General features: G+C 49.1%; 3 protein-coding genes across 3 annotated transcripts; all 3 read left to right on the top strand.

Moving 5' to 3' along the window:
- Positions 1-2,057: 2,057 nt before the first annotated feature.
- Positions 2,058-2,770, top strand: FOBCDRAFT_228408 (uncharacterized protein). Its single transcript, XM_059609774.1, has 3 exons — positions 2,058-2,194; positions 2,241-2,374; positions 2,428-2,770. The coding sequence occupies exons 1-3, from the start codon at positions 2,090-2,092 to the stop codon at positions 2,432-2,434; spliced, it is 246 nt and encodes an 81-aa protein (XP_059467675.1). The 5' UTR covers positions 2,058-2,089; the 3' UTR covers positions 2,435-2,770.
- A 7,453-nt stretch (positions 2,771-10,223) lies between these two features.
- On the top strand, positions 10,224-11,219 carry FOBCDRAFT_242162 (Endonuclease/exonuclease/phosphatase; the record flags this gene model as incomplete). The annotated part of the gene is made up of 1 exon (XM_054706254.1): positions 10,224-11,219. One exon carries the CDS (start codon positions 10,224-10,226, stop codon positions 11,217-11,219), a length of 996 nt encoding a protein of 331 aa, XP_054562229.1.
- Positions 11,220-15,860: 4,641 nt separating this feature from the next.
- FOBCDRAFT_228403 (acyl transferase domain-containing protein) lies at positions 15,861-22,719 on the top strand. Its single transcript, XM_054706252.2, has 3 exons — positions 15,861-21,423; positions 21,476-22,593; positions 22,652-22,719. Exons 1-2 carry the CDS (start codon positions 16,227-16,229, stop codon positions 22,591-22,593), a joined length of 6,315 nt encoding a protein of 2,104 aa, XP_054562227.1. The 5' UTR covers positions 15,861-16,226; the 3' UTR covers positions 22,652-22,719.
- Positions 22,720-24,150: the final 1,431 nt, after the last annotated feature.

Below are 24,150 nucleotides of genomic sequence, written 5' to 3'. Positions count from 1 at the left end.
CACTCTACATATCTATGCTTCCATAGTTGGTTGGCTCTAGTTTGAGTTCCGGTTTTCGGAACAGGGGCTTTGCCGGAACCAATTTAAAACTTTGGAACAGTCTCGTGTTCCGCTCCCTTTCGGGTATTCCCTTTCCGTCTTCCCTTTTCCTGCTTTCGGCCATTCTATAGCACACAATACAGGCTTTCTAATCATACGCCATACGCCATACGGACCTGAATGGTTTATGGTGTATGATCTATTCTCGTTTGTCGAACTAAACCATATACTGCCCATACGGCAAATGATGCCAAACCGGTCAATGGCCCACATCTTCCTATAGAGCGCTGGTGCTTCCCTCCTCTGCCATGTACTCATATTGTTCAACCTCGTCTATTTGTAGCCCTGCCGTTCTACCGCTGCGAATCCAGCTCTCCAAGTACTCCCCCTTTTCAATTGTCGATGCTCCAAAGAGCATTCGATCCCACGAAATTGTACGCCGTGATCCAGAGTCTACGCTCAGTGTCAGCAGACATGGCGGGTATTGAGAGAATGTATATTGCCATCTTTGACAGTTAGGAAAAGCGCTCCTTCTACTCATCGTGGAGCCACCAGGCAAGGGGGAAGCAGTCAATCGGAATAGGCGGCTGGGAGGTGCAGGTTTCGTATTCGTCAACGTCGGGCTCTGTGCCTATGACATTAAGGTCCTTTGCAAGCAGGTCATACCCATCCAGTTCCAGTGCAGGAGCAACGGAAGGAGTAGTATAAACGGTTAGCAGGTTCTTGTATTCGCCTTCTCACAACTTCTTCACCCCTGTAAAGATCTTCTTATGCCGGGCCTTTAGTCAATCTTTCTGTATATGAGCCTTTCCTCGGGATGGATGGAGAATAAGCGCTGCAGCGTATGCCGGGCTCTCATCGGAGAGCCGGTAGTATTTGTCGAAGACATGCCAGTTAGTCAGTACTGGACCCAAGTAACTGTTGATTCATCTTGTATCTGCTGAATGCTTGCCGGTAATGCTTGTGAAGAACATCCATGCTAAATCATGTACGATCGAGCGTTGAACGATACCCCTCAGTGAGTAGAGTTATCTTCCAAATCAGCTGTAAGAAGTTCCGCGTCTCACGAAGGTTTTGCCAATCCTGTGGTGCTAAGTATTCGTCCACAAGGGCGTCGTAGTACTTGTCCTGATACCGCTTGATATGCTCCTTCTTATCAATAGCGGCATCGAGCAGCACTGCTCATCATATGTCAGCTTATTCAATCAATCACCCCAATCAAATCAATGAAATCAATCAAATCAACTTTGACCTCAAAGTTGATTTGATTGATATATGATGAGCGCTGCAATCATTGCCCAATCCATAAACTATTGAGCCATTTCAACGCAGCTAAATAAAGCACCCAATACAACAATTCAAGCCCCTTCAACTATGCAGTCCCCTGTAAAGAAAGTGCAAGCTCGCAGCAAGCCCAGCACTTACGAACCTCCATTTCATGCATACAGCATGGATCGGAACGATCAGAAGACATATGCTACATCTCTAATAGATGTGCAGCATTCTGCAGACGACGATGCACCAACATGAATGATGTAGGCTGAGAGATTTTTTATCCACTCAATTGTGTGATCCACTCGCTTGTAGATCACGTTAATGCACGAGTAACATACAGATTTTGCCTTGACTATCAAGAGGACAATTAAAGGTATTAACAAAAGAAGCTTTACAGTAAAGGTATAATATGTAAATAAGAGTAGAGTAGAATGAAAGGGAATGCTATTTTATAACCAGACTGCTCACCGAGAGGCGACTTTAAGGTCTTAATACCAAGCTTAACCGGGGCATTGCCGTCCTGGTTGCACCAAAGGTGTGTGAAACCCGGCCGTCAGCTCGCAGACCCCGTCGACTTCCCGAGCCCGAGTGGAGATCGGATTGTGTCGAGAGCCCGCTGCCGAAGGGATGGAGAGTAGCAGGTCAAGATTGGGTGTGAAGCGGATGTAGAAAATACCCGGCTTGTCCCCTTCGGATAGATCCCGATAGATTCAGGACTTTCGGAATACCATCACAAGTCTTCTTATTGCTTTCATTTTATATTCGTTAAACAATCATGGCGCCTGAACAACAACGTTCACCGCGTATTCTCGCTTGTGTGCTCTGTCACCAACGCAAGAAGAAGTGCGATCGCAAAAGGCCATGTTCATTTTGCACCAAGGTAAACCGTCTAGCACCCATGTAAGACACGAGTTAACTATTGGCAGGCCGGAATAGAATGCATCCCAAGTACGCCAGCTCCCAAGCGCAGTCATCGCAAACCCGTGAAGGAAATACTGGCACGGCTGGAGCGTTGTGAGGAGCTTTTGAAGAAATGTACTTGCGTGCAAAAGCCTTGGAAGTACGTTTCGCTGAAGATGGGCAATATGCTGGTGGACTAACTGTATTGGTTAGGAGTTAGGAAATCTACACAGACCAAATTCTAATGATCAGCTAACTTGTGTTTGTGTTTTGTCACAAAAGGCAACAGTTGCACAGCATAGAATGTCTGACGACAGCTGCTCACTTCTCAATGTTGGCAAATATCAATCTTGTTAAAGATGGTTTTTTTTGGTTTGACAACAGATGGCCGCGCGAGCTCTTGCTTTTCGTCATTACAGGTCACTCCAGATGTGGAAATGCGAGGTTCTCGTCGATGCAAATCGCTTCCTACTGCAAAAACTTTCATTTCTTGGCTCGGGACTTCGGGTTACTTATCGACCCCTAGCGCATGTTACTGCGTATCACTTAGAAATAACTGATTGCGCTGTAACTGTTCCTAAAGGCATAACTCTCGGAACAGGAACTGCGGCGGAATAGGAACTGCAGATCTACTGATGTTTTGTCTTGCGTTATTTACTTTACATAAATTGCTTAAGGAAATCCTCCATAAAGTAAAATATACTTGTTTGTTAATAAAAGTTAAAGTAATACATTTTTATTAATAGGTGTTTTTTATACTACTTTATTTACTAGATATTATTATATTTTATACAGGTTAACTATTAAGTATTAAAAAAGCTTATATTATTAAGTAAGCCAAGATAAGGAATACAATTATGGAATTTATTAGCATAAATAATAAATGATTTAATATATAATTATAGTTTTGATACTCACGCTGACCGTCACCTAAATCCGTCAGCTTTGCAGACTGAGTTTTGTTATTGGGGGAGTCCATCTGCTTAGTAGACTCCCCGCGCTTTCCGATCGACTTGGGTTCTCGGCTATCAGGGTGGCAGCCGGCCGAGCTCGCTTGCTTCACGAGCTTCCGCTTACTCACCACCTTGCCATCCCAGGTCCCTTTCACAGATGCGAGTCGACCGGCACTAAATGCGGCTTCCCAACAACTGATCAGGGTTGAGATGACACGAGGGGCTCCATTTGCGCCGTCTCGTCCCGGGGAAGTGCCAGCGCTAGGTGGGACATGCCCTGTCTTGACAGCTCGTAACTGAGGGGGGTCCTCCCCCTCCTTCCTCGCGGGAGGTTCTCTGATAGCAGCGACCAGAAGGGCAGCAGGCCGTGGAGGGCAAGTCTCCGGGGTCAGGGAGGGAGCGAATCGAGCGGTCGTGTAGGGGTGATCAGTCCCGTCAGGATCTCCTCGATTACGATCTCCTGCGACTGGTGTCCTGCCAGTCTCACCCTGCGTGATCGTCAGATCGCGTTCCAACCCTTTAGATGGATGACTTGCAGCCTCCCGCTCAAACGCTAGTCCCTCTGACAAGGCGCTGAGTTCCTCGTCTTCTTCTTGGGTTGAAACATCCCGATTGATGCTGGATCCCTGTGGGACTTCGGCCTCGGTGAGGCGCTGGATAAGATCTTCCTCACTGAGTTCTCTCAAGTCATCCTTAAGGTGTTGGATATCCCCAGAGAACGTCTCCTTCTCGTTAAAGGTCACATCTCTGGTGGAGATGACGTTGTTGGTCAACGGATTCCAAACCCTGTAGATATTTGTCGAGTTGTACCCGACCAGGTATCCTATCCATCCTCGGGGGTCGAGCCGCTGTCGTCGATTCTTGTTTTTCAGAGCATCAGTCGTCATCGAGAAGGCCTTACAACCGTATACGCGAAGGTGTGTCTGATCGGGCTTACGCTCCGTGATAACAACGCCGTCCCTAAAGACAAAGTAAGTGTAGAAGCGTTCATACGGTGTCTTCAAGTTATAAATATACTTGGGTGTCCTATTGTAGAGGTATACCGCAGCGCGCCAGATCTCAACCCAAAGGAAGGAAGATAGCTTTGCTCCGGCTCTCATTGCACGAGCTTTATCCTTGATCACACCCCCCGAGCGCTCTGCGCCACCGTTTTGACTTTGAGGGTATGTCGCGGAGGGCTCCAAGCGCATCCCGTTTTGGATACTAAGGAAATCACTTACCTGGTGACTATCTGGGATCTCATTGTCACACTCGATGACTTCAGGCTTGCATTAGAGTTGGCGTTCTAGTGTTCTAAGCAGATACTTAAGTGCGCCAAGAAGCCTTGGTGCACTTCCATCGGGAAGAGAATAGTCCCAAATGTAGCCGGAATAACGATCGGTAACCAGCATAGCTGAAGTGTAGCCGGGATTCCCACTAATGTCATGAAAAACAATAGCGAGTCGAATCCCCACCTTCTCAGGAGGAATTCGTCTTTGTCGACGGACCTGCCGCTTCATCTTAGCCATTCCACAGGCATCACCCTCAACCGTAGTGATCTCCCTGATCTTTACCCCTCGAGGTTAGCCTATAAGGTATCTAAGTGCTTTAGGTCCTAGACATCCAAGTCGAAGGTGCCAAAGGCTTTTATTTCTACTGCGAGGAGGGCGCTTAGTCTATAAATTATATTATCTCTATTTAGCTAGGAATGCTGCTGCTCTTGTTAACTTATTAATATACTGCAGTACATACTAGTCGAAATGGTCGGTTAATATGCAGAGGATTGAATCGTCTTTTCTGCAGATATAGTTGTTTCCCTTTATATCCCAGTAGTAGCGTCTTTTCTGCAACTAGCAGTATGAGATAATATTACAGGTGAAGTTTATGCAGTAAGTAACATCATGCAATCTGAGGATAGATGGTCCTTTAGGTCCTTAAATAATAAATGTCTATATTCCTATACCCGTGGATAGCTACTGGCGAATCTCCTGCGTAGACGAAGTCTTTAAATAGTGCTAGTTGGTAATCGAGGAACCTATATACTTTATTAAAGATATAGATCGTTAATCTAGAATCGAGGACGATAGAGTATTTAAGAGGGTAGGGGGCATAGTTAAAAGCTATGATGACGTTGTTTATCACCGGGTAGGCTGCTTTAATATATGCCATACCCCGTCTAGGTCACTTATCTATGGCGGCTTTATTCTTTCCCTTAGATAGCCGTTTGACCTCCTTGGCAAGGCCAGTATCATTTCTGAGGCATTTATTTATCAACCGTTATATCGCCTGGTTTGGTTTCCTACCTTCGGCTCTTTAGGCCGGGAATAAGTACTAATAATCCTTCTAGTCATGGAAACTAAGATATCCTCAATAAGTAGGGCCATCTGGGTTTAGATTAGCGACCTTCTCTGCTTATTTACGCTTCGTTGATTTTCCTCTTCCTCCTCTTGCTCTATAACAGCGGCCTTGGCCTCACGTATACCGATGTGCTTGAGCTGTTTCGTCGACCGCCCAATCTGGGGCAGCGCTGACTTCAATTCAAGTAAGTCAAGTTTGGGGGTCCAACTTGATTACTTCAAATAAAATCGTCCATGGACTCACTTAACTTGAATTGAATTGAAATACTTGAAATAAAGGTGCTGACCTGAGGCTCCAATAAAGCTATTAAGCCTTCTTCCCAACCCACCACGTCCCCACCAAAGCTAACCACCTCACCTATAGTGATCGCTTGATGGCGTAGCCAGTTTCGTAGACACTGCATCTCCCCTATTACCTCGGGGCTTATGCTGTTCCTTTGCGAGCTTACCGTTAACTTGGTAACACTGAACGTCCGCTCAGGGCCAACAGACATGGCAGGGATTGCCAGGATGTCGAGGGCAAACTTGCTCAGATGTGGGTATTCTTCTTGCTGATCCTTCCACCACACTACGGGGTTCAAGTTCTCTCGCCGCACTGGCCCTTGCCTCATGTTAACGCCAAGCTCGCCTTCTTCCTCCATCATGCACCGATCGCAGACCTGCATCCACTGGTCAAATTGACTGGGCTCGTCTTGTCGCACCGCTTTTCCTGTCACCGTCCTCGATGTCTCAGGCTGCTCCTCACGTAGAAAGTACTGTTCAAAGAATTCCCGGACACTGTTTTTAGCTTCTCGTAGCCACACTAGTTGCTCGTCGCTGGTCCAGTTCGCCTCAAGCCAAGATACGTTCCAGCGTGGGTGAAGAAATAACGGCAGCCGGATAAAGTAACTATTGGCCTAGTAGGCTGTAATAGTCATCGAGCTTTAACCAACAGTTTTTAATAGAGATTTGAACGCATCGTCGGTGATCATCATCAAGATTCTCATCTTGCAAAACTACATCAGTATATTCCTCTCGAGCGTGCTGTGGCAAGTGTTTCTCTCGCCCGCGACCCTGCTCAATTCGTTGAGTGCTAGATCCTGAGAAACTGTTAGTCAAAGAAGCTTAAAGAGAACAAAGACGAACTAGGGAGTCGTACTTTTGGTTGCCGAGACCCTGAAATTTCTCAGCTCACTGATGCAACTATCAGGCGACGAGAATATCAGGTTTTGTTCCTCGAAGAAATTCAGCAAGTACTCCATTCCAATCATTACTTCCCACAAGGCGCCGTGGCATCCTTCTTTGGCCCAACCCTGGCACCTCATGGTGATCTCATGAAGCGGTTTGAGTAGACTCTGTATCTCCGCCAATAGAAGCCAGTCCTGTGGTGAAAGCTGATCTTGGACAGGCACCCGCTGTCGGGGCTCTGACGTCTTCGTTTCGAGATATGCAATGAAATGGTCAATGTGCTCTCACTTTCGAATGGCACGCTGGATCATCAGAAAGGTTGAATTCCATCTGGTTTCATTATTTTGCATCAGCTCGAGGTCGATGGCAGCTAGCTCCTCTTCAAAGAGTTGATAGCCGTCTCCGTCGTTCTGGCCACAAGCCAGAGATTTCATCAGCTCTCTCCGTTGTGGTGAAGCCCTGACGAACCGGACGATGTTATGCAGCTTGCCCACCGCTCCCTATTTCCGTCAGAGCCGAAGCTCACGCTCTTCAACTTGGAAAGCCGCCTCGGTGAAGGCTTCCCGCTCAAACGACTCAGGGTCTTCTCCCCAGAGAAAGGCTCGAGCTGCAAAGTTAAGAATGTGCCGTTCGATGATTTCTAATATCTTCTTCCGCCATTGCAGGATAAATTTGACGATAGAGGCTCTCCAAGCATGTATCATTGGACGAGGCATTATCGCAGACACCCGCGCCAGTACTATCTCGTATCCCATACTCGCCCAAGATATCATATATTGTCGCTGCTTGGTTGTCTCCGGAATGAGATCCCCATACACGGCTCAGAGCAAGGAGTCGCGATTGGACTTGATAGGAGGCGTCGAGATAGTGGGCGTGGAGGCCAAGGAAAGCATACCGGTTTGGAGAAGTCCATAGGTCAAAGCTAAAGCTAATCCTTGTGACAGCCTTCTGTAATTGACTTGATATTACTCCCTTCTTTACCTCGAATAATTTCTGCATGGTATCACGCACTGACTGTCGACTCCACGGTACCTCTTTTGCTAATAATGCATCGTGTAAATTGAGCATTCGGCGCAAGTACAGATTCGATGGCGCCGTGAATGGAAGATTGGCAGTAACGATCCAGTCGACCGCCAAGTTCTTCGCTTTATTGACATTCGATCTTGCAGTAGGAGACTCCAAGCAACGCCGCTTCGAGGGTAGGCGAATGTCAGCGCGAGACGAATACGAATCTTCATCCGCATTGTCATCCGCTTCGGTGATCATATGAGACTTGCATCCCATAAGACAATGGAGAAGTAATAAAGATCAGTCTCGTATAGATATCATTTACCTTCGGAGGTGCTCAATTGGCGATGTTGTATTTGTGGTGACGAATAATGAGCTCTTGCCTTGTTCATCTCATTTCGAGCATACCCAGTAGGTCTGCAACGTCCGTAAATCAGGACTGACTTCTGTGAGAAAGAAGCCATGGGCTTGGATCCAGCTTTTTCGACCTTTGCGATTTTTATTGGCAATGTATTCTTCTGGTATATATTTCTTGCAGCCGATCTGGACAGTTGGGAGGTCAGCGAGGGTCGTTCTTCCCGCTTAGTCTTGATGGATGCATCGTCAAGCTGCTGCTTGAGTGATTTGCGCTGGCCACTAATTGCCAGCAGCGATTCTAACGGCTGTTGTTGTGCTGCCATAGCGAGTTACCGGCGAATCGTGGAATATAGATGCTTCTCATCAGGGAGCGACATTAATTCTGAACCAGGTGTTACCACCACGCGAGCGAACGCAAAACACGTAGTCGCGCCACCCCTGCCGCGTTCCTGGGTTCCATTGGTGTAATCAACTGGGGTACCACACTCAATTGATTACCCTATGCCTGGGACTCTGAACAGCCTCGACATTCACAGGGCTGTCGCGTGGGAAAATCCATAAAATCTAGTATTTCAAGTAAACCAAGTTTGAAGCATTATGAACCTGCTTACTTGAAATAAACTGGGTCACCGACTTACTTGACTTACCTGAAATACTTGACTTGATAATTAAGTTGAGGTCATCGCTGCGGCAGAGGAAGATGCCGTCATCAAAAAAGTCAGAGGCCAAGCCAATACGCCGCTTTTTCGGTGACGAAGCTATCAAGATGATTAACATCCCGACAGTGGCTGCTAAGTATAACGACTAAATGAATCACGTTGACCGTGGTGACCAATTGAGGTCATATTATAAGTACGATCATCCCCTACGCCGTGGAGCGTGGCAGGCACTTGCATGGACTTTCCTCCTCGACGTGGCCCTCGTTAACAGCTATATTACTCAACTTCACGGACTGCAGCCAAATTGGAAGAGATATACGAATCAAAGGGAGTGGCGAGAGTGTATTTACAACGAATTATTCAACGCCTACGGTCATGACAGTCAGGCAAGGCAGCGTTACTGAGCAGGAGACGAGCGTGATCTACGAGAGCCCGAATTACAGAGGGAACACATGAATCGTGAGATCAGTCACGTGAACCGCAATGTCAAATCAAGTTGCCTAGCTTGTAAGGGGTGTCGGCAGGGAGAGATGAGGGCAAAAGCTCCGGAATGGAGCCCACTTACGGAGGTTAGCGGCAATGAGAAGAAGAAGAGAAAGAGGAAGCTGCGTAAGCAGACTTGGTACGGCTGCCGAATCTGTGATGTAGCAATTTGTAACAACCGGAATTGTTGAGACTTCCATCACCACCTAATATAGGCGAGGAATCATGTACCTTTAATTTGACGCTTTTTAATTGGTTACAACCCCTCATCGTGACCTCATTGGAGCCTTATGCGCACTCAGGAGATATGACGCCCTGAAGAGACGCGAATCTGACATCCTGGTGCAACCACGAACGGGAATGGCACAATTCAACAGGTATCTGCACAGGATAGGCGCAGCAGAGACAGGCACATGCGACTGCGGCCAGGAAGAAGAAACGGTGGACCATTTCCTCTTCCGATGTCCACGGTGGGACGAGCAGCGACAACACAGGCGAAATGTCGACCGGGAAATGATGGGTCATTATCATTCGTCCTGGGAGACAGGACGGCAGAAGACGGGCATGAGTGGAGGCCGAACACTTGGAGAAGTTAGCCTTGAAGCAGACCTGTCTCAGGGACGAGCGAGGCTGCGAAATGTGGCGAGGAGTAGGAATTGGTGAGGTTTTGAGGGGCTCAGGGCTGGACGCCGGAAAATAATGTTAACGAGACTTAACTTTGTGGGCCGCATGAGGCGTATCCTCCCGGGCGGAATAAATTCATTCGTTCATGACTAGCCTGTGCTGCCTCGGATCTTCCGTCAGATAATGGGCTACCCCGCACCCGCATCTCTCGGACATGGTTCGTGATCAGCTCGTTCTAACCTTCGTCTTGGAATTTGCGCTTTCACGTTCTGTTTTTTCCTGGTGATCTCGCACGACGAAGTCTAACCTCTCATCGTCGTAGAATCATATTAAATATCAGGTATATCCAACGAAAAACACAACTTCATCCATCTTCTCTAGAGAGTATGGAAAAATTTGTTCAGAAGTCGGTTCAACACACAATGGAAATGAGGAAGCCACCGTCCTCAATTCCGTGGCAAACTGACCGACCCTGGAAGCAATCCTTCTATGGATGGAGCCCAGAAACAAGTAGATGGCAGGGTATCCAGTCATCACAGTCATCGTCCGACAAGTCCAATTTGATGAAGCTGGCGGTGTACAGCTGGAACATCGACTTTATGCTGCCTCATGGCGAGGCTCGCATGAACGCTGCTCTGAAGCACCTGGAGGAGCTTACTCGCCAGCATCGACTTGATAATGATACAGCGGTTGCTATCAACCTCCAAGAGTGTGTACCGTTGGATTTGGAGACTATCGGTGAAAAGGATTGGATCCGGGACAGCTTTTACTGCACAGACATCGATACCTCGGCTTGGGCTTCTGGCGCGTATGGCACCGCTTCCTTGATAGACCGCCGGCTCGAGATATCATCTTGCTTTCGAGTGCACTACTCGGCTACCCAAATGGAACGAGACGCACTATTCATTGATGTTTCGGTGTCACCACGGGGACAAAAGGTACGGTTGTGCAATACACACCTCGAGTCTCTTGTACTGGAGCCACCCATGCGCCCAGCACAGATGCGTCTTATCGCGACTTACTTGCACGCTGAAGGTATCGCTGGTGCCGTCGTTACAGGCGATTTCAACGCCATTCAGCCATTTGACAGGTCTCTCCACTCAGACAACGACCTTGAAGATGCATACTTGGAACTCGGTGGCCAAGAGGGCGATGGAAGGAGTGCTGATAATGGGGCATATACGTGGGGGCAACAAGCTTTACCTGAGCTTCGTCTACTATATGGCTGTTCACGCATGGATAAAGTGTTTTTCTGTGGCGACAGCCTCAGACTTCAAGCATTTGAGAGATTTGGTGCTGATGTGGAACCAGACCAAGAAGAAGAAGAAGTTCGAAAGGAATTGCTTTCTATTGGGTTTGAAAGGCCGTGGGTTACCGACCATCTTGGCGTAAAGGCGACCTTTGAGATCGTTGCTTGAAGGGAAAGGTTTAACGGCGCCGAATGCACAACAGTACGGCTCTGACTGATTCAAAGGAGCCCCGGGATGATCATTTTCAGGAATGTATCGACCGAGGTCATTCAATTGAGTTGTTAGCCCATTTTCGTTATACAGTGCGGCAGCCTACAGAAGTCACTGTTGCAAAGGCGGTCAATAGGGGGACGGGTCCGTACAGCCACGGGTCATGTGCTTAGCCAGCAACACCCACTGTAAAATTCCTGCTGCATTGCTACTGACCACCTATAGCTATCAAGGACTACTTTTGTATTTAATGGATAAGATTTTGAACCTCTTCTATGGCCTATTATATGGCATTTGCTACACGTAGGTGGTCCTTTTTCTCCTAAAAGCTCATGTTGCGGCCCTTCTTGAGGCTGGCCTAGCTTGTGATTGTGTTGAGAAAATTGAACTTCAGTAGGGTGTTCAAGGAACCAATTTTCACTCCATTCTTCTTTTGTGAGGATTGAAAATTGGCAACCGTAGCGGAATCGATTACATGAGTATGTAATTGTAGGTCGACCAGACTTGCCAACAGTTGACCTTCTTATGATAAGCGAGTGTTTAAGACAAGTGAGTGTCTCACTATACTGTGCTACCTAAAAACAGCTTACCCTATAACACTTTTTTAGCTAAATTAAAATAATAAAAAATATGAAAAACTATAGTTCTAAGTAGTACAGCCTTTAAAACTAAGATATTATTTTTTGGAGTTTTTTTAATGGGAATTGATAGAGCGCATGACGGTTTTGATACAGAGGCATGACCTTACAGCGGCATGACTTCATATAACATTCAATTGGTCAGTTCTTCGCGGACCCATATATTCTTCCTGACGAACCCAGCGTGACCAGCTCTCTTAACATGACCTTATTCTTACCTCAAGCTCTCCCAGTGCTCAAGATCTTGGCAAAGTAGGATGTCTCAAGAGGTCTCGTTTTAAATGGAAATTTCTTGCTCTGTTTATTGCTCAGGAACCACGTCTAACGCTCTACTCTCTGACTACTATAGAAGGAAGTATATTTTCATCGCTGCCAACTAGCTCCCATTGACTTCTCGTCCTCCGGATGCTAGGTTGTGTCCTCCTGCCGCTAGCACGGACTCCTGTTGTTCGTCCAGATCCGAGGGTGGCTGAGTGACTTCGTGTCTGACACTGAGTCGATATGCTGCTTACCTCACTATTGGCCTGCGTGTTACTATGCTGGCTTGCTTCCAACGAGACCCTGGTGAGTGTAGATTTATTGACGATTCGCGGCTGCCGATCTCACTTACGGCCTGCTGGATGTCTTGCTGCTAGGCTGGTCAGTTGACTGACGTTTTGGCTCCTCCCGCCAATGGCCATTCTCGAAGGCACAGGTTGCGCGGTGTTCTTGGGTCTGCCACGTAGAGCACTGGCAATCCTAGGGTCAAGAATCCATCGGTATGGATCTTGGAATGATGAATCTCGTAGTCGCCAATGTGAATGGACATCATATCTAGTAAAAGACGTTGCAGATCCCAGCTTCGCATAGACTTTATGACAACAAGAGACCCCAAGCTCGACAGAAACCGAGCAGTCATCGTTACAGCCTGAGAGAGGCTCCGGAAAGGGATTCTTCCCGGTAGGCATCGCCTTACTAGCAATACCATATTGCTTATTGATCAACCCAAGAGCCTTCGATGAAATCACTGTTGGTAGATCACCTAGGTAGTCTCCACTTGATCCTAGATATTCACGGGCAGTAAGAACCTCATCCTGTGCGCAGGCATCCTTGAAGTCACGTTCTTGATCTTTCATCATGTCCTGCATTGCTTCGACGAGTCGATACAAGTGGCTCATGCCGTTCAAGAGATAGCTCTTGATGTTGTTGTTGTTTGCCTCTGTTCCGGAGGTGACGCGGATACCAAAGTTGCGATGCTTGCGGAGGAAGCAGCGTGCCCACTGGGCCCTAACCGGCAAATAGGTCCCATGGAGATAGCGTAGGATGACTCTTTGGTCATCAAACTTCTTGCAAAGGTCTCTCCACGCCTTCTCATGGACGTCCTCTGTTTCAGCAAAGAGTACACGCTTCCACATCATAAGAACCCCTCGGTAGGTGTGAGGAATTTCGTCACCGGTAAGCGCGTGGACCAGCTGTTTGTACGTAACGCTGAGCTCAGCCTGTGTCTGAGGGGCAGAATCCTCCCAGTCACTGTCGTCAGGGCTACTACTGCTCTTTCGTTTCTTAGCCCACTTCTGCTTCGATTTAAGCAGAACATTCGAGTTAATGTGATAGATGCAAAGTTGTTGCTGCACATCAGGAAACTGATCATTGAGGGCGGCCTTCATAGAGTCGTCGAAGTCGGTGATAATGACATCAGGTTGCCTAATAGTGTGTTGGCCTATAAGCTGGCGAATGCTCTCAGCGAGGAATTGGAAGCCTTCTCTTCTCTCATTGTCGATCAGGTCGAAGGCTGCGTTGAATACAGTCCCAAGGTAGGTCTGACCGGTGGCTTGGAATAAGGGAAGCTTGAATCGATTAGTATTGTATGTGTTGTCAAAGCCTATGACCTCAAGGAATCGCTTCCACATCTGGATACAATAAGGAAACGTCCGGACAAGACCAAGTAGACGGTTTGGTTGGTCATCAGCCCACTTGACAAGATAGGGAATCTCCATCTCGTCGAAGAGCTTGATTAATGCCGCAGTAGGTGTGTAGCCATTTAGCTTTTTCCGGTTCATGAGCGCGCGGGCGTTGTAGATATCCCTCTGAGTAAATGAAGATTCAGGATGTTGCTCTTCGACCACGGCCCGAACATCACGAGCCCGGATGCCGACTCGACGACTTGTTGATTCAATGGTTGCCCTTACTGGCATAGTGACTCGTCTATGAGAGGGATGCGCAGATGATGTGATACTAGGTCCACGGTTATGCTGGCTGTGTTCCAAGTTTGGATGTTGTCGTAGAAGCCATTTGCCCTCTTCCAGGGCTTCAGCAACTACCATCCACTTACAGCCAAACTTCCAAGATTTACGCTGTCGAAGGCCTGCGCCTTTTGAAGCCCCTGGCTGTCCAAATCGATCACACTGAAGCGAGTATCTTATCTGTCGTCCTTTATATGAATAGGCATTCCTTCGAACGATGCCAAACCCGTTTTCTTTCGCGAACAAATTGACCAAGTCGAACATAGTTTCAGCCGATGGCGCCGGATCGCCTGGAAAAGGCGAAGAGATTTGTTGAAAAGATAATGATTCTGGCGATTCGGCCCTTGGTGATACTTGAAGAATCTGTGTAGGTGACTTGCGCGGTGGAGAGTATGGTGGAGGAGATTTGTAGGCGTCTGAGCTGAGCGGCGACCAACCCCATCGCTCTCGCCATGCACGCACTCGTTCGTATGACCAAGCAAGGTCAACAGTCAGACTCTGGTCTTCACCAAAAACCTGCCATACAATTTTCATCGCAGATTCGAACTCAGCTCTTGTGGGGTCGATGGCCGTTGGGCTGGCTCTGGTGGGGAGGAGAAAGGTAGAGGGTCGATTTCGGGACCTGGAATAGGGACCCTGACTCGCTGAAGTCGTGTCCTCCCTGATGGAAACCCATTTAGAAGGTGAATCTCGTAATCAAACCGCAGATCCCACGCAGGTTCGTGGAGGCCCTGCGAGCCGTGGGGCAGTGGGAAGGTCGAAAAAGTCTGTGGATAAGAAGCAAAGAGATTGCTTAGCGTATCTTCGTCGCCTATTCCATAGTATTGGCCGATGCTTGCTGCGGAACTGCTTGCAGAGTTCGGCCGATTTACGTACCTCTTGTGACTTCCCAGGGTGGATTCCGGAACACATAGCTAGGAAATCCGGAACCCCGGAACGGAATGTGGCCAACTTGACAAGTCATTGGCCTGCAAGGAGGGTCCTGTTATTCGAAACGGACGAATTAACGTCTCATTGAAAAACAATCATTAGCGTTCCGTCGACCCGCTTGCTGCAAGCATGGCTCAAAAGCAGCCTCATCGGCCTCCCCAAAAAGTTGTTCCAGCTCTTCAGAACGCTTGGAGAACAGTGGCTAGGAGTGAAACCTCCATGGCCCGAAGTCACTCGGTAAGGCCATGTCGATGCAGAATCAATGGACTGCTGCGTGTGGAAAGGTGGTACCAAAATACCGGCACCTTGTAGAGGGCCCTTCTTCATTAAACTTTCTCTCAGCCCAACCGCTGCTCGTGATTGCCCTCTTATTCGTCTTTGGCAAGCAGTATCGTGCAGTAGGGGGCACTTCTGATGTCGCAGGGCCCCGGTGAATAAAACGAGCCGCCGATCCGGTCCGTGCCAATGGCTCTCACAGTCTCATAAAGGCAGGAGTGGATACGTTTCTTCTCCGGCATTGAGCTGTACACTAAGATAGCCCGGATTGTGGACAGGGAGCAAAAAGGTCGCTCTCTTGTTTGCACAGTGCACTCGAAAAAGGAAGCCAGGATACGTACCCCTCCATACCCCCCAACAGAACTGAAAATTTGGCGTGCTATTCCAGTTCGTTGAGCCAGCCCTTTCAAGAGTCCAACTGTTTCAACAAGACCCTCGACAACCCTTCGCCGGCTCCCGGTAGATGCTCTCCATCTTTCTCGTGTTTGAGTTATACCGCGGTCCCTCTTAGACTTCTTCCTCTTCCTCTTCCCCTTCCATCATCATCTCCATTTCCTTCTTTCTTCCTCCCCTCATCCCCTTGCGCCTGGCTGGTGTTGTCTTGTCTTGTGTCGCGCCGCGCTCCCCTGACTCTAAAGCTATTCTCTACTTACTAATTTCTACTCCCTCTCTCCTCTGAGGGGACCAGCCAGCCATCACGCAAATCAGGACTGCCGGTTTCTTCTCACCAGCGTCCTTGGGGAAAGCATCAGATCCTATTTCTGGTGTGTTACGACTTGAATTGATAGGTTTGTGACCATTGACCCCCCCCCCCCCGAGAAGGGTCTCAACCGCCAATTGCAAACTAACCATTCACTTTTGCTCGCCACTGCAGATTTCTTCGATACCCTTCACTCATCATGTACGGCGCCGGTCAAGGCCCTCAAACGGGCATTTCCACCCCTAGATCTAGCGCTTCTTTTCGGCCGTTGACTCTCTCCCACGGCTCTCTCGAGACCTCTTTTCTCATTCCCACCAACCTCCATTTCCACGCCTCTCAGTTGAAAGACAAGTTTGTCGCTACTCTTCCCGAAGCCACCGACGAGCTTGCCCAGGATGACGAGCCATCATCCGTTCCCGACCTGGTCGCCAGATACCTTGGCCTCATTGCTCACGAGGTTGATGAGGGTGAAGATGACGAGCAAGGCTCCTACGAGGAGGTTCTGAAGCTCGTTCTCAACGAGTTCGAGCGCAATTTCCTTCATGGCAATGAAGCTCACGCCATTGCTGCCAGTTTGCCCGGTATTGAGTCCAAGAAGCTCGACTTCATCCGCAGCTACTACACCGCTCGTGCTGTGTGCAACCGACCGATCAAGCCTCACGCTTCAGCCCTTTTCCGAGCAGCTAAGGATGGTGACGCCGAAATCTACACAATTTTCGGCGGTCAGGGTAATATTGAGGAGTACTTCGAAGAATTGCGAGAGATCTTCAAGACGTACTCAAGCTTTGTCGGTGATCTTATCACCCGCTCAGCTGAGCTGCTCCAGACTCTCTCCAAGAACCCCAAGGCCGAGAAGATGTTCCCCAAGGGTCTTGATATCATGAACTGGCTTCATCACCAGGACTCTACTCCTGATGTTGATTATCTCATTTCGGCACCTGTCAGTTTCCCTCTTATCGGCCTTGTCCAGCTTGCCCATTATGAGGTGACATGTAAGGTTCTTGGTGTGCATCCTGGTATGCTGCGCGAGAGAATCACTGGTTCCACTGGTCACTCCCAAGGTATTGTCATGGCCGCTGCAACTGCCGCTGCCGACTCTTGGGACTCGTGGAGAGACATTACCAGCTCTGTCCTTACCATGCTTTTCTGGATCGGAACACGAAGCCAACAGGCATTCCCCATCACCTCCATGACTCCTAATATGCTTCGTAAGCCACAGGACCACGGCGAGGGTGCTCCCACTCCCATGCTTAGCATTCGGGATCTTCCTCAGGCTGAGCTTCAGAAGCACATTGATGCGACTAACCAATACCTGCCCGAAGACCGCCACGTCAGCATCTCTCTCCTTAATAGCCCCCGAAACCTGGTTGTGACAGGACCTCCCACTTCTCTCTACGGCCTCCACGCCCAGCTTCGCAAGATCAAAGCTCCCATTGGTCTGGACCAGAGCCGAATTCCTTTCACTGAGAGAAAGGTTCGCTTTGCCAACCAATTCCTGCCTGTCACTGCACCCTTCCATAGCAAGTACCTCGGAGAGGCTACTGCCATGATTGACGAGGATCTCAAGGACATCTCAATCGATTCCAGCGACCTTGGCATTGCCGTGTTCGACACCAACACTGGCAAGGATCTTCGAGAGGAAGTTAAGGGCAACATTGTCCCTGCCCTTGTCCGCTTGATCACTCGTGACCCCGTCAACTGGGAGAAGGCCACTGTCTTCCCGGGTGCCACTCACATTCTGGACTTCGGTCCTGGTGGTGATTCCGGTCTTGGTGCTCTGACTAGCCGAAACAAAGAGGGTACTGGCGTGCGTGTCATCTTGGCTGGTACTGTCGATGGTGCCATGAGCGACATCGGCTACAAGGCAGAGCTCTTTGACAGAGATGAGGAGAACGCTGTCCAGTATGCCATTGATTGGGTTGAGGAATTCGGGCCCAAGCTCGTGACGAACAAGAGCGGCCGAATATACGTGGACACCAAGATGAGTCGTTTCCTTGGTCTCCCTCCAATCATTGTCGCTGGTATGACTCCTACCACTGTTTCGTGGGACTTCGTTACCGCTACTATGGACGCTGGATACCACATTGAGCTTTCGGGTGGTGGTTACTTCAATAGTTTGATGATGACCGATGCAATCACCAAGATCGAGAAGGCTATTCCCGCTGGTCGTGGTATTTCTGTCAACTTGATCTACGTCAACCCTCGTGCCATGGCTTGGCAGATTCCCCTAATCGGCAAGCTTCGATCCGAGGGCGTTCCCATTGAGGGTCTCACAATCGGTGCTGGTGTTCCCTCTATGGAGGTTGCCCAGGAGTATATCGAGACCCTAGGCCTTAAGCACATCAGTTTCAAGCCCGGCTCTGTCAATGCTATCCAGTCTGTTATCAACATCGCCAGGGCCAAACCCCACTTTCCCATTATGCTCCAGTGGACTGGTGGCCGTGGTGGTGGTCATCACTCTTTCGAGGATTTCCACCAGCCTATCCTTCAGATGTATGGCCGTATTCGGCGGCAGGAGAACATCATCCTTGTTGCCGGTAGTGGTTTCGGTGGTGCGGATGACACCTACCCCTACATCACTGGTGAATGGGCCAAGAAGTATGGCTACCCTCCCATGCCTTTCGATGGTTGCTTGTTCGGCAGCCGCATGATGGTTGCCAAAGAGGCTCACACCAGTAAGGACGTGAAAGAGGCTATTGTTGCCGCCCCTGGCCTCGAGGACAGCGATTGGGAGCAAACCTATAAGGGACCTGCTGGTGGGGTTCTTACCGTTCGATCTGAGATGGGTGAGCCCATGCACAAACTCGCTACTCGTGGAGTCCGCTTCTGGGCCGAGATAGACCAGAAAGTCTTCAGCCTACCCAAGCAAAAGAGGGTTACTGAACTCAACAGGAACAAGGACTATATCATTAAGAAGCTTAATGATGATTACCAGAAGGTCTGGTTCGGTCGCAACAAAGAGGGTAATGCTGTCGATCTGGCCGACATGACGTATGCTGAGGTTCTGCGACGTCTCGTCGAGCTCCTCTACATCGGGCACCAGTCCCGCTGGATCCACCACTCCTACGCCTTCCTCGTCGGTGACTACATTCATCGTCTCGAGGAGCGATTAGCCTCCACCCCTGGCAAGGCATCTCTCCTTCAGAGCTACTCCGAGCTCAACGAGCCTTTCGAGGTGACCGACCGTATCCTTACCGCTTACCCTGAGGCTGAGACCCAGATCTTGAATGCCCAAGACGTTCAGCACTTCCTGATCTTATGCAGGCGACCCGCTCAGAAGCCTGTCAACTTCATCCCTGTCCTTGACGAAAACTTCGAGTTCTACTTTAAGAAGGACTCTCTCTGGCAGTCCGAGGATTTGGATGCTGTTGTTGGCCAAGACGTTGGCCGAACATGTATTCTCCAGGGTCCTGCCGCTGCCAAATTCTCGACTCAGATTGATCAGCCCATCCAGTCTATTCTCGACAGTATCCATGAGTCTCACGTGGAATACCTGATTCGGGATCTATATAACAATAACAAGGCTGTCATCCCCTACATCGAGTACTTTGGTGGTAAGCTTGTTGACCCCGAGATGCCTCAAGACGTCGAGGGCTTGACTGTGACCTACGACAACTACAAGAACACCTACCGCCTGTCATCGTCTGCCGCTGCCACTCTCCCTAAGCTTGACTCTTGGCTGTCTCTGGTCGCTGGCCCCAACCGTAACTGGCGTCACGCTCTGCTTATGGCCGATGTTGTTGCCCAGGGCCAGAAGTTTCAGGCCAACCCTATCCGACGCATCTTTGCTCCTTCTCGTGGTCTGTTTGTTGAGATCTCTTACCCTAATGACCCTTCCAGGACCACCATTGTTGTTCGTGAGCAGCCCCGCCACAACCAGTACATCGATGTCATCGAGGTTAAGCTCGTTGGTGAGAACAAGATCCAGGTCAACATGATCAAGGAGACCACTGCTCTCGGCAAGCCTGCTGCTCTGCCTTTGGAGTTCACCTACCACCCGGAGGCTGGATACTCTCCTATCCGTGAGGTTATGGAGGGTCGCAACGGCCGCATCAAGGAGTTTTACTGGAAGGCGTGGTTCGGCGAGGAGTCCCTCGACCTCGACGCTGATGTCACTGCTAAGTTCGATGGTGGTAAGACTACCATCACTGGCGAGGCCATCAACGACTTCGTGCACGCTGTTGGCAACCACGGTGAGGCTTTTGTCGACCGACCTGGTAAGACTGTGTATGCTCCCATGGACTTTGCCATTGTTATTGGCTGGAAGGCCATTACCAAGCCTATCTTCCCTCGCACCATTGATGGTGACCTTCTGAAGCTTGTCCATCTTTCCAACCAGTTCCGCATGATCCCCGGCGCAGAACCTCTCAAGAAGGGCGACGAGGTCTCCACTACTGCCCAGATCAACGCCGTCATCAACCAGGAGGCTGGCAAGATGGTTGAGGTCTGTGGTACACTCGTTCGTGATGGAAAGCCTGTCATAGAGGTCACTTCTCAGTTCTTGTACCGTGGTACCTATACTGACTACGAGAACACCTTCCAGCGAAAGGTTGAAACTCCCATTCAGGTTCACCTCGCCACCACACGGGATGTTGCTATCCTTCGATCCAAGCAGTGGTTCTCTGTCGACGAGCTTCCTCAGAACATTGACCTGCTTGGTCAGACTCTGACTTTCCGCCTCCAGAGCTTTGTTCGCTACAAGAACAAGACTGTCTTCAGCAGTATCGAGACCCGAGGCCAGGTTCTGCTCGAGCTCCCCACTAAGGAGATCATCCAGGTCGGCAGCGTTGACTACGAGACTGGAGAGTCTCACGGCAACCCCGTTGTCGACTACCTTGAGCGCAATGGCCAGCCTATCGACCAGCCCATCAACTTCGAGAACCCCATCCCTCTCAGTGGCAAGTCTCCTCTCGCCCTTCGAGCCCCTTCCTCCAACGAGAACTACGCTCGCGTGTCTGGTGACTACAACCCCATCCACGTCTCTCGTGTATTCTCCAGCTATGCCAACCTCCCTGGCACCATCACCCACGGCATGTACTCTAGTGCATCCGTACGAAGCCTGATCGAGACCTGGGCCGCTGAGAACAACATTGGCCGTGTCCGAAGCTTCCATGCCTCACTTGTCGGCATGGTTTTGCCTAACGATGAGCTCGAGGTCAAGCTCCAGCACACTGGCATGGTCTCTGGCCGCAAGATCATCAAGGTTGAGGTCCGCAACAAGGAGACCGAAGATAAGGTTCTCGAGGGTGAGGCTGAGGTCGAACAACCTGTGACTGCATATGTCTTCACTGGACAGGGCTCCCAGGAGCAAGGTATGGGTATGGAGTTGTATGCCAGCAGCCCCGTTGCCAAGGAGGTCTGGGACCGCGCTGACAAGTACCTCCTCGATGCTTACGGTAAGTACCATCAACAAAGCACAGTCAGTATGCAATCGCTAATAAGCCTCAGGTTTCTCCATCACCAACATTGTCAAGAACAACCCCAAGGAGCTCACCATTCACTTTGGTGGGCCTCGTGGCAAGGCTATCCGCCAGAACTACATGGCGATGACTTTCGAGACTATCGCTGCGGATGGTAGCATCAAGTCTGAGAAAATCTTCAAGGAGATTAACGAGACCACTACCTCATACATCTACCGTTCACCTACTGGCCTTCTCTCGGCCACTCAGTTCACCCAGCCTGCCCTTACCCTCATGGAGAAGGCCAGCTTCGAGGATATGAAGGCCAAGGGACTTGTGTCCAACAACAGCACCTTCGCTGGTCATTCTCTCGGCGAATACTCGGCCCTTGCTGCCCTTGCTGAGGTCATGCCAATTGAGAGTTTGGTATCCGTTGTGTTCTACCGTGGTCTCACCATGCAGGTTGCCGTCGAGCGTGATGCTGCTGGCCGATCTAACTACTCCATGTGTGCTGTCAACCCCAGCCGCATCAGCAAGACTTTCAACGAGGCTGCTCTCCAGTCTATTGTTGACAAAATTGCCGAGGAGACTGGCTGGCTCCTTGAGATTGTCAACTACAACATTGCCAACATGCAGTACGTGTGCGCTGGTGACCTGCGTGCGCTCGACACTCTTGCCGGTGTGGCCAACTTTATCAAGGTCCAGAAGATCGCCATTGAAGAAGTCAAGGACAACATTGAGGAGGTCAAGGGACACCTCCGCGAGATCATTCGTGGCTGTGCTGAGAAGACGCTTGCCAAGCCCACTCCTCTTGAGCTGGAGCGTGGCTTTGCTACAATCCCCCTCCGTGGTATCGATGTGCCCTTCCACTCGACCTTCCTTCGGTCTGGTGTCAAACCCTTCCGATCTTTCTTGCTCAAGAAGATCAACAAGACATCTATCGATCCCTCCAAGCTGGTCGGAAAGTACATCCCCAACGTGACGGCCAAGCCGTTCGCGCTGACCAAGGAGTACTTTGAGGATGTGTACAAGCTGACCAATTCGCCTAAGATTGGTGCTATTTTAGCCAACTGGGACAAGTATAACCAGGACGAGGCCGCTACCAACGGTGTTGAGAGTAGCGACAGCCCCAGTGGCGAGTACAAGGCCTCAGGCCGAGCTGCTTAAAGCAACTGATGCAAGGAAATGTAATAGAAAAAACAGGAAAGAAAGAAAGAGAGAAAACCCATGCATATACATGATATAACGGAATACTAAAGATGGGTGATTATGGAGAGTTTACAGATTCCCGGCGGCACTTTTAGTTGGCATGAGTAACGTACATGATAAGCGAGCGGTCAATTTTCCACTATCTTGTGACTCTCTATCCCTGGAAGAACGACAACATTTTAAATCGGCCCAAATCAGTTAGGAATCCGTTCTGGAGATACTGCTACTTTTACCTGACATCTTCCTGAATCGTGCGTTATGTCCTGTCTTTCGGCAAATAATACATCGCCGTTCTTTTGTTTCTGACCTACGCTTCCGACTACCAGTTCGACGGCTTTCTTCTAACTGCACATTTACCTGGCTCTGGCCCTCCAAATCCTGCCCTTGGCCTAGGGTTAGGCTTCCTCCTTTCTTCAGGGTTCTCTTCTTGGCACGTCATCGATTAAGTGTCGCATTCTCCTGCCGAAGAACCTAATTCTCCAACCTTAGCAAAGCGATTTGATGCATGATTCCTTGGGCTCCTTTAACAAACTGGTCAACAACATATAAAATTGATATCGGAGAGCTTCCCTCATATCAAGAGATCCGATACTTCATAAATTCAGATTATAGGCTTGTCTCAACCGGATTGTTCGGTTCTTAGATACCCAAAGTACCGGCAGCTTGCCGATCCCTAAAACTGGTATCGGCGTTTGTAGCTTCCCATCAAGCTTGGAAATCACACTTTGCGGGTTCAAAGGTACGAGACCTGCTCCTCTGAAACCCCTTCGAATAGTCTTTACTATCATAGAGTCTTCAAATACGGCTAGAAATGCAGAGAAGAAAGCTTCCTTGGTGATATGCGTTATATCTGCCCTCATTCTCTTCTCGATCTGTCGGCCATATGCCTGCTTAAGCGGGCCAAAACATCCAACATCTAAGGGTCAGAACAATTATATCTACTCTACTTTAGACCAAGTAGAGTAGATATATGATTTTTCAGACAATTATATAGTAGATATAATATATATTCGACCGGAGGAGAATAGATATATATACATAGATTTATAAGTAGATATATAAGTAGATTTTAAAGCTATTTATAACCTTATAAGACCCATATAGCCTCACTTTTCGAGGTTAATACTAACTCTTCAGCCTATTACTGCTATAATAAATCGTCAACCTCACTGGCGCTATCCTCACCCTGTAATAACTATTTTATCTTAATAAGCGCCAGCTTATAATTACTTAGAGTGCTATAACCGACATCAGACTTACTTTCAAGGTATAATTTAAGCAATAGATCCAGATCCTTGATAAGGCCAGCACAAGCTTCGAAATCGATCGACCAATCGATTTGATCGATTCGATTAATCGATTCGATTTCGATTTCGATCCATCAACTAGAGCCTTCCAGTCGATCGACATCGATCGACTACAAGTCGTGATTGATCGATTTGATCGTCGATCGCCAAATTCGTCGGGAGTGAAAGGGTAGGTGTTAAGGCTTATTATTTGTGGAGCCATTCCTCA

This window comes from Fusarium oxysporum, chromosome VII (assembly GCF_013085055.1).
Source record: "Fusarium oxysporum Fo47 chromosome VII, complete sequence".
In the NCBI taxonomy this organism is placed as follows: Eukaryota; Fungi; Ascomycota; class Sordariomycetes; order Hypocreales; family Nectriaceae; genus Fusarium; species Fusarium oxysporum.
The sequence above is the reverse complement of the archived record's forward strand: the minus strand, read 5'-3'. Positions and strand labels throughout refer to the sequence as shown.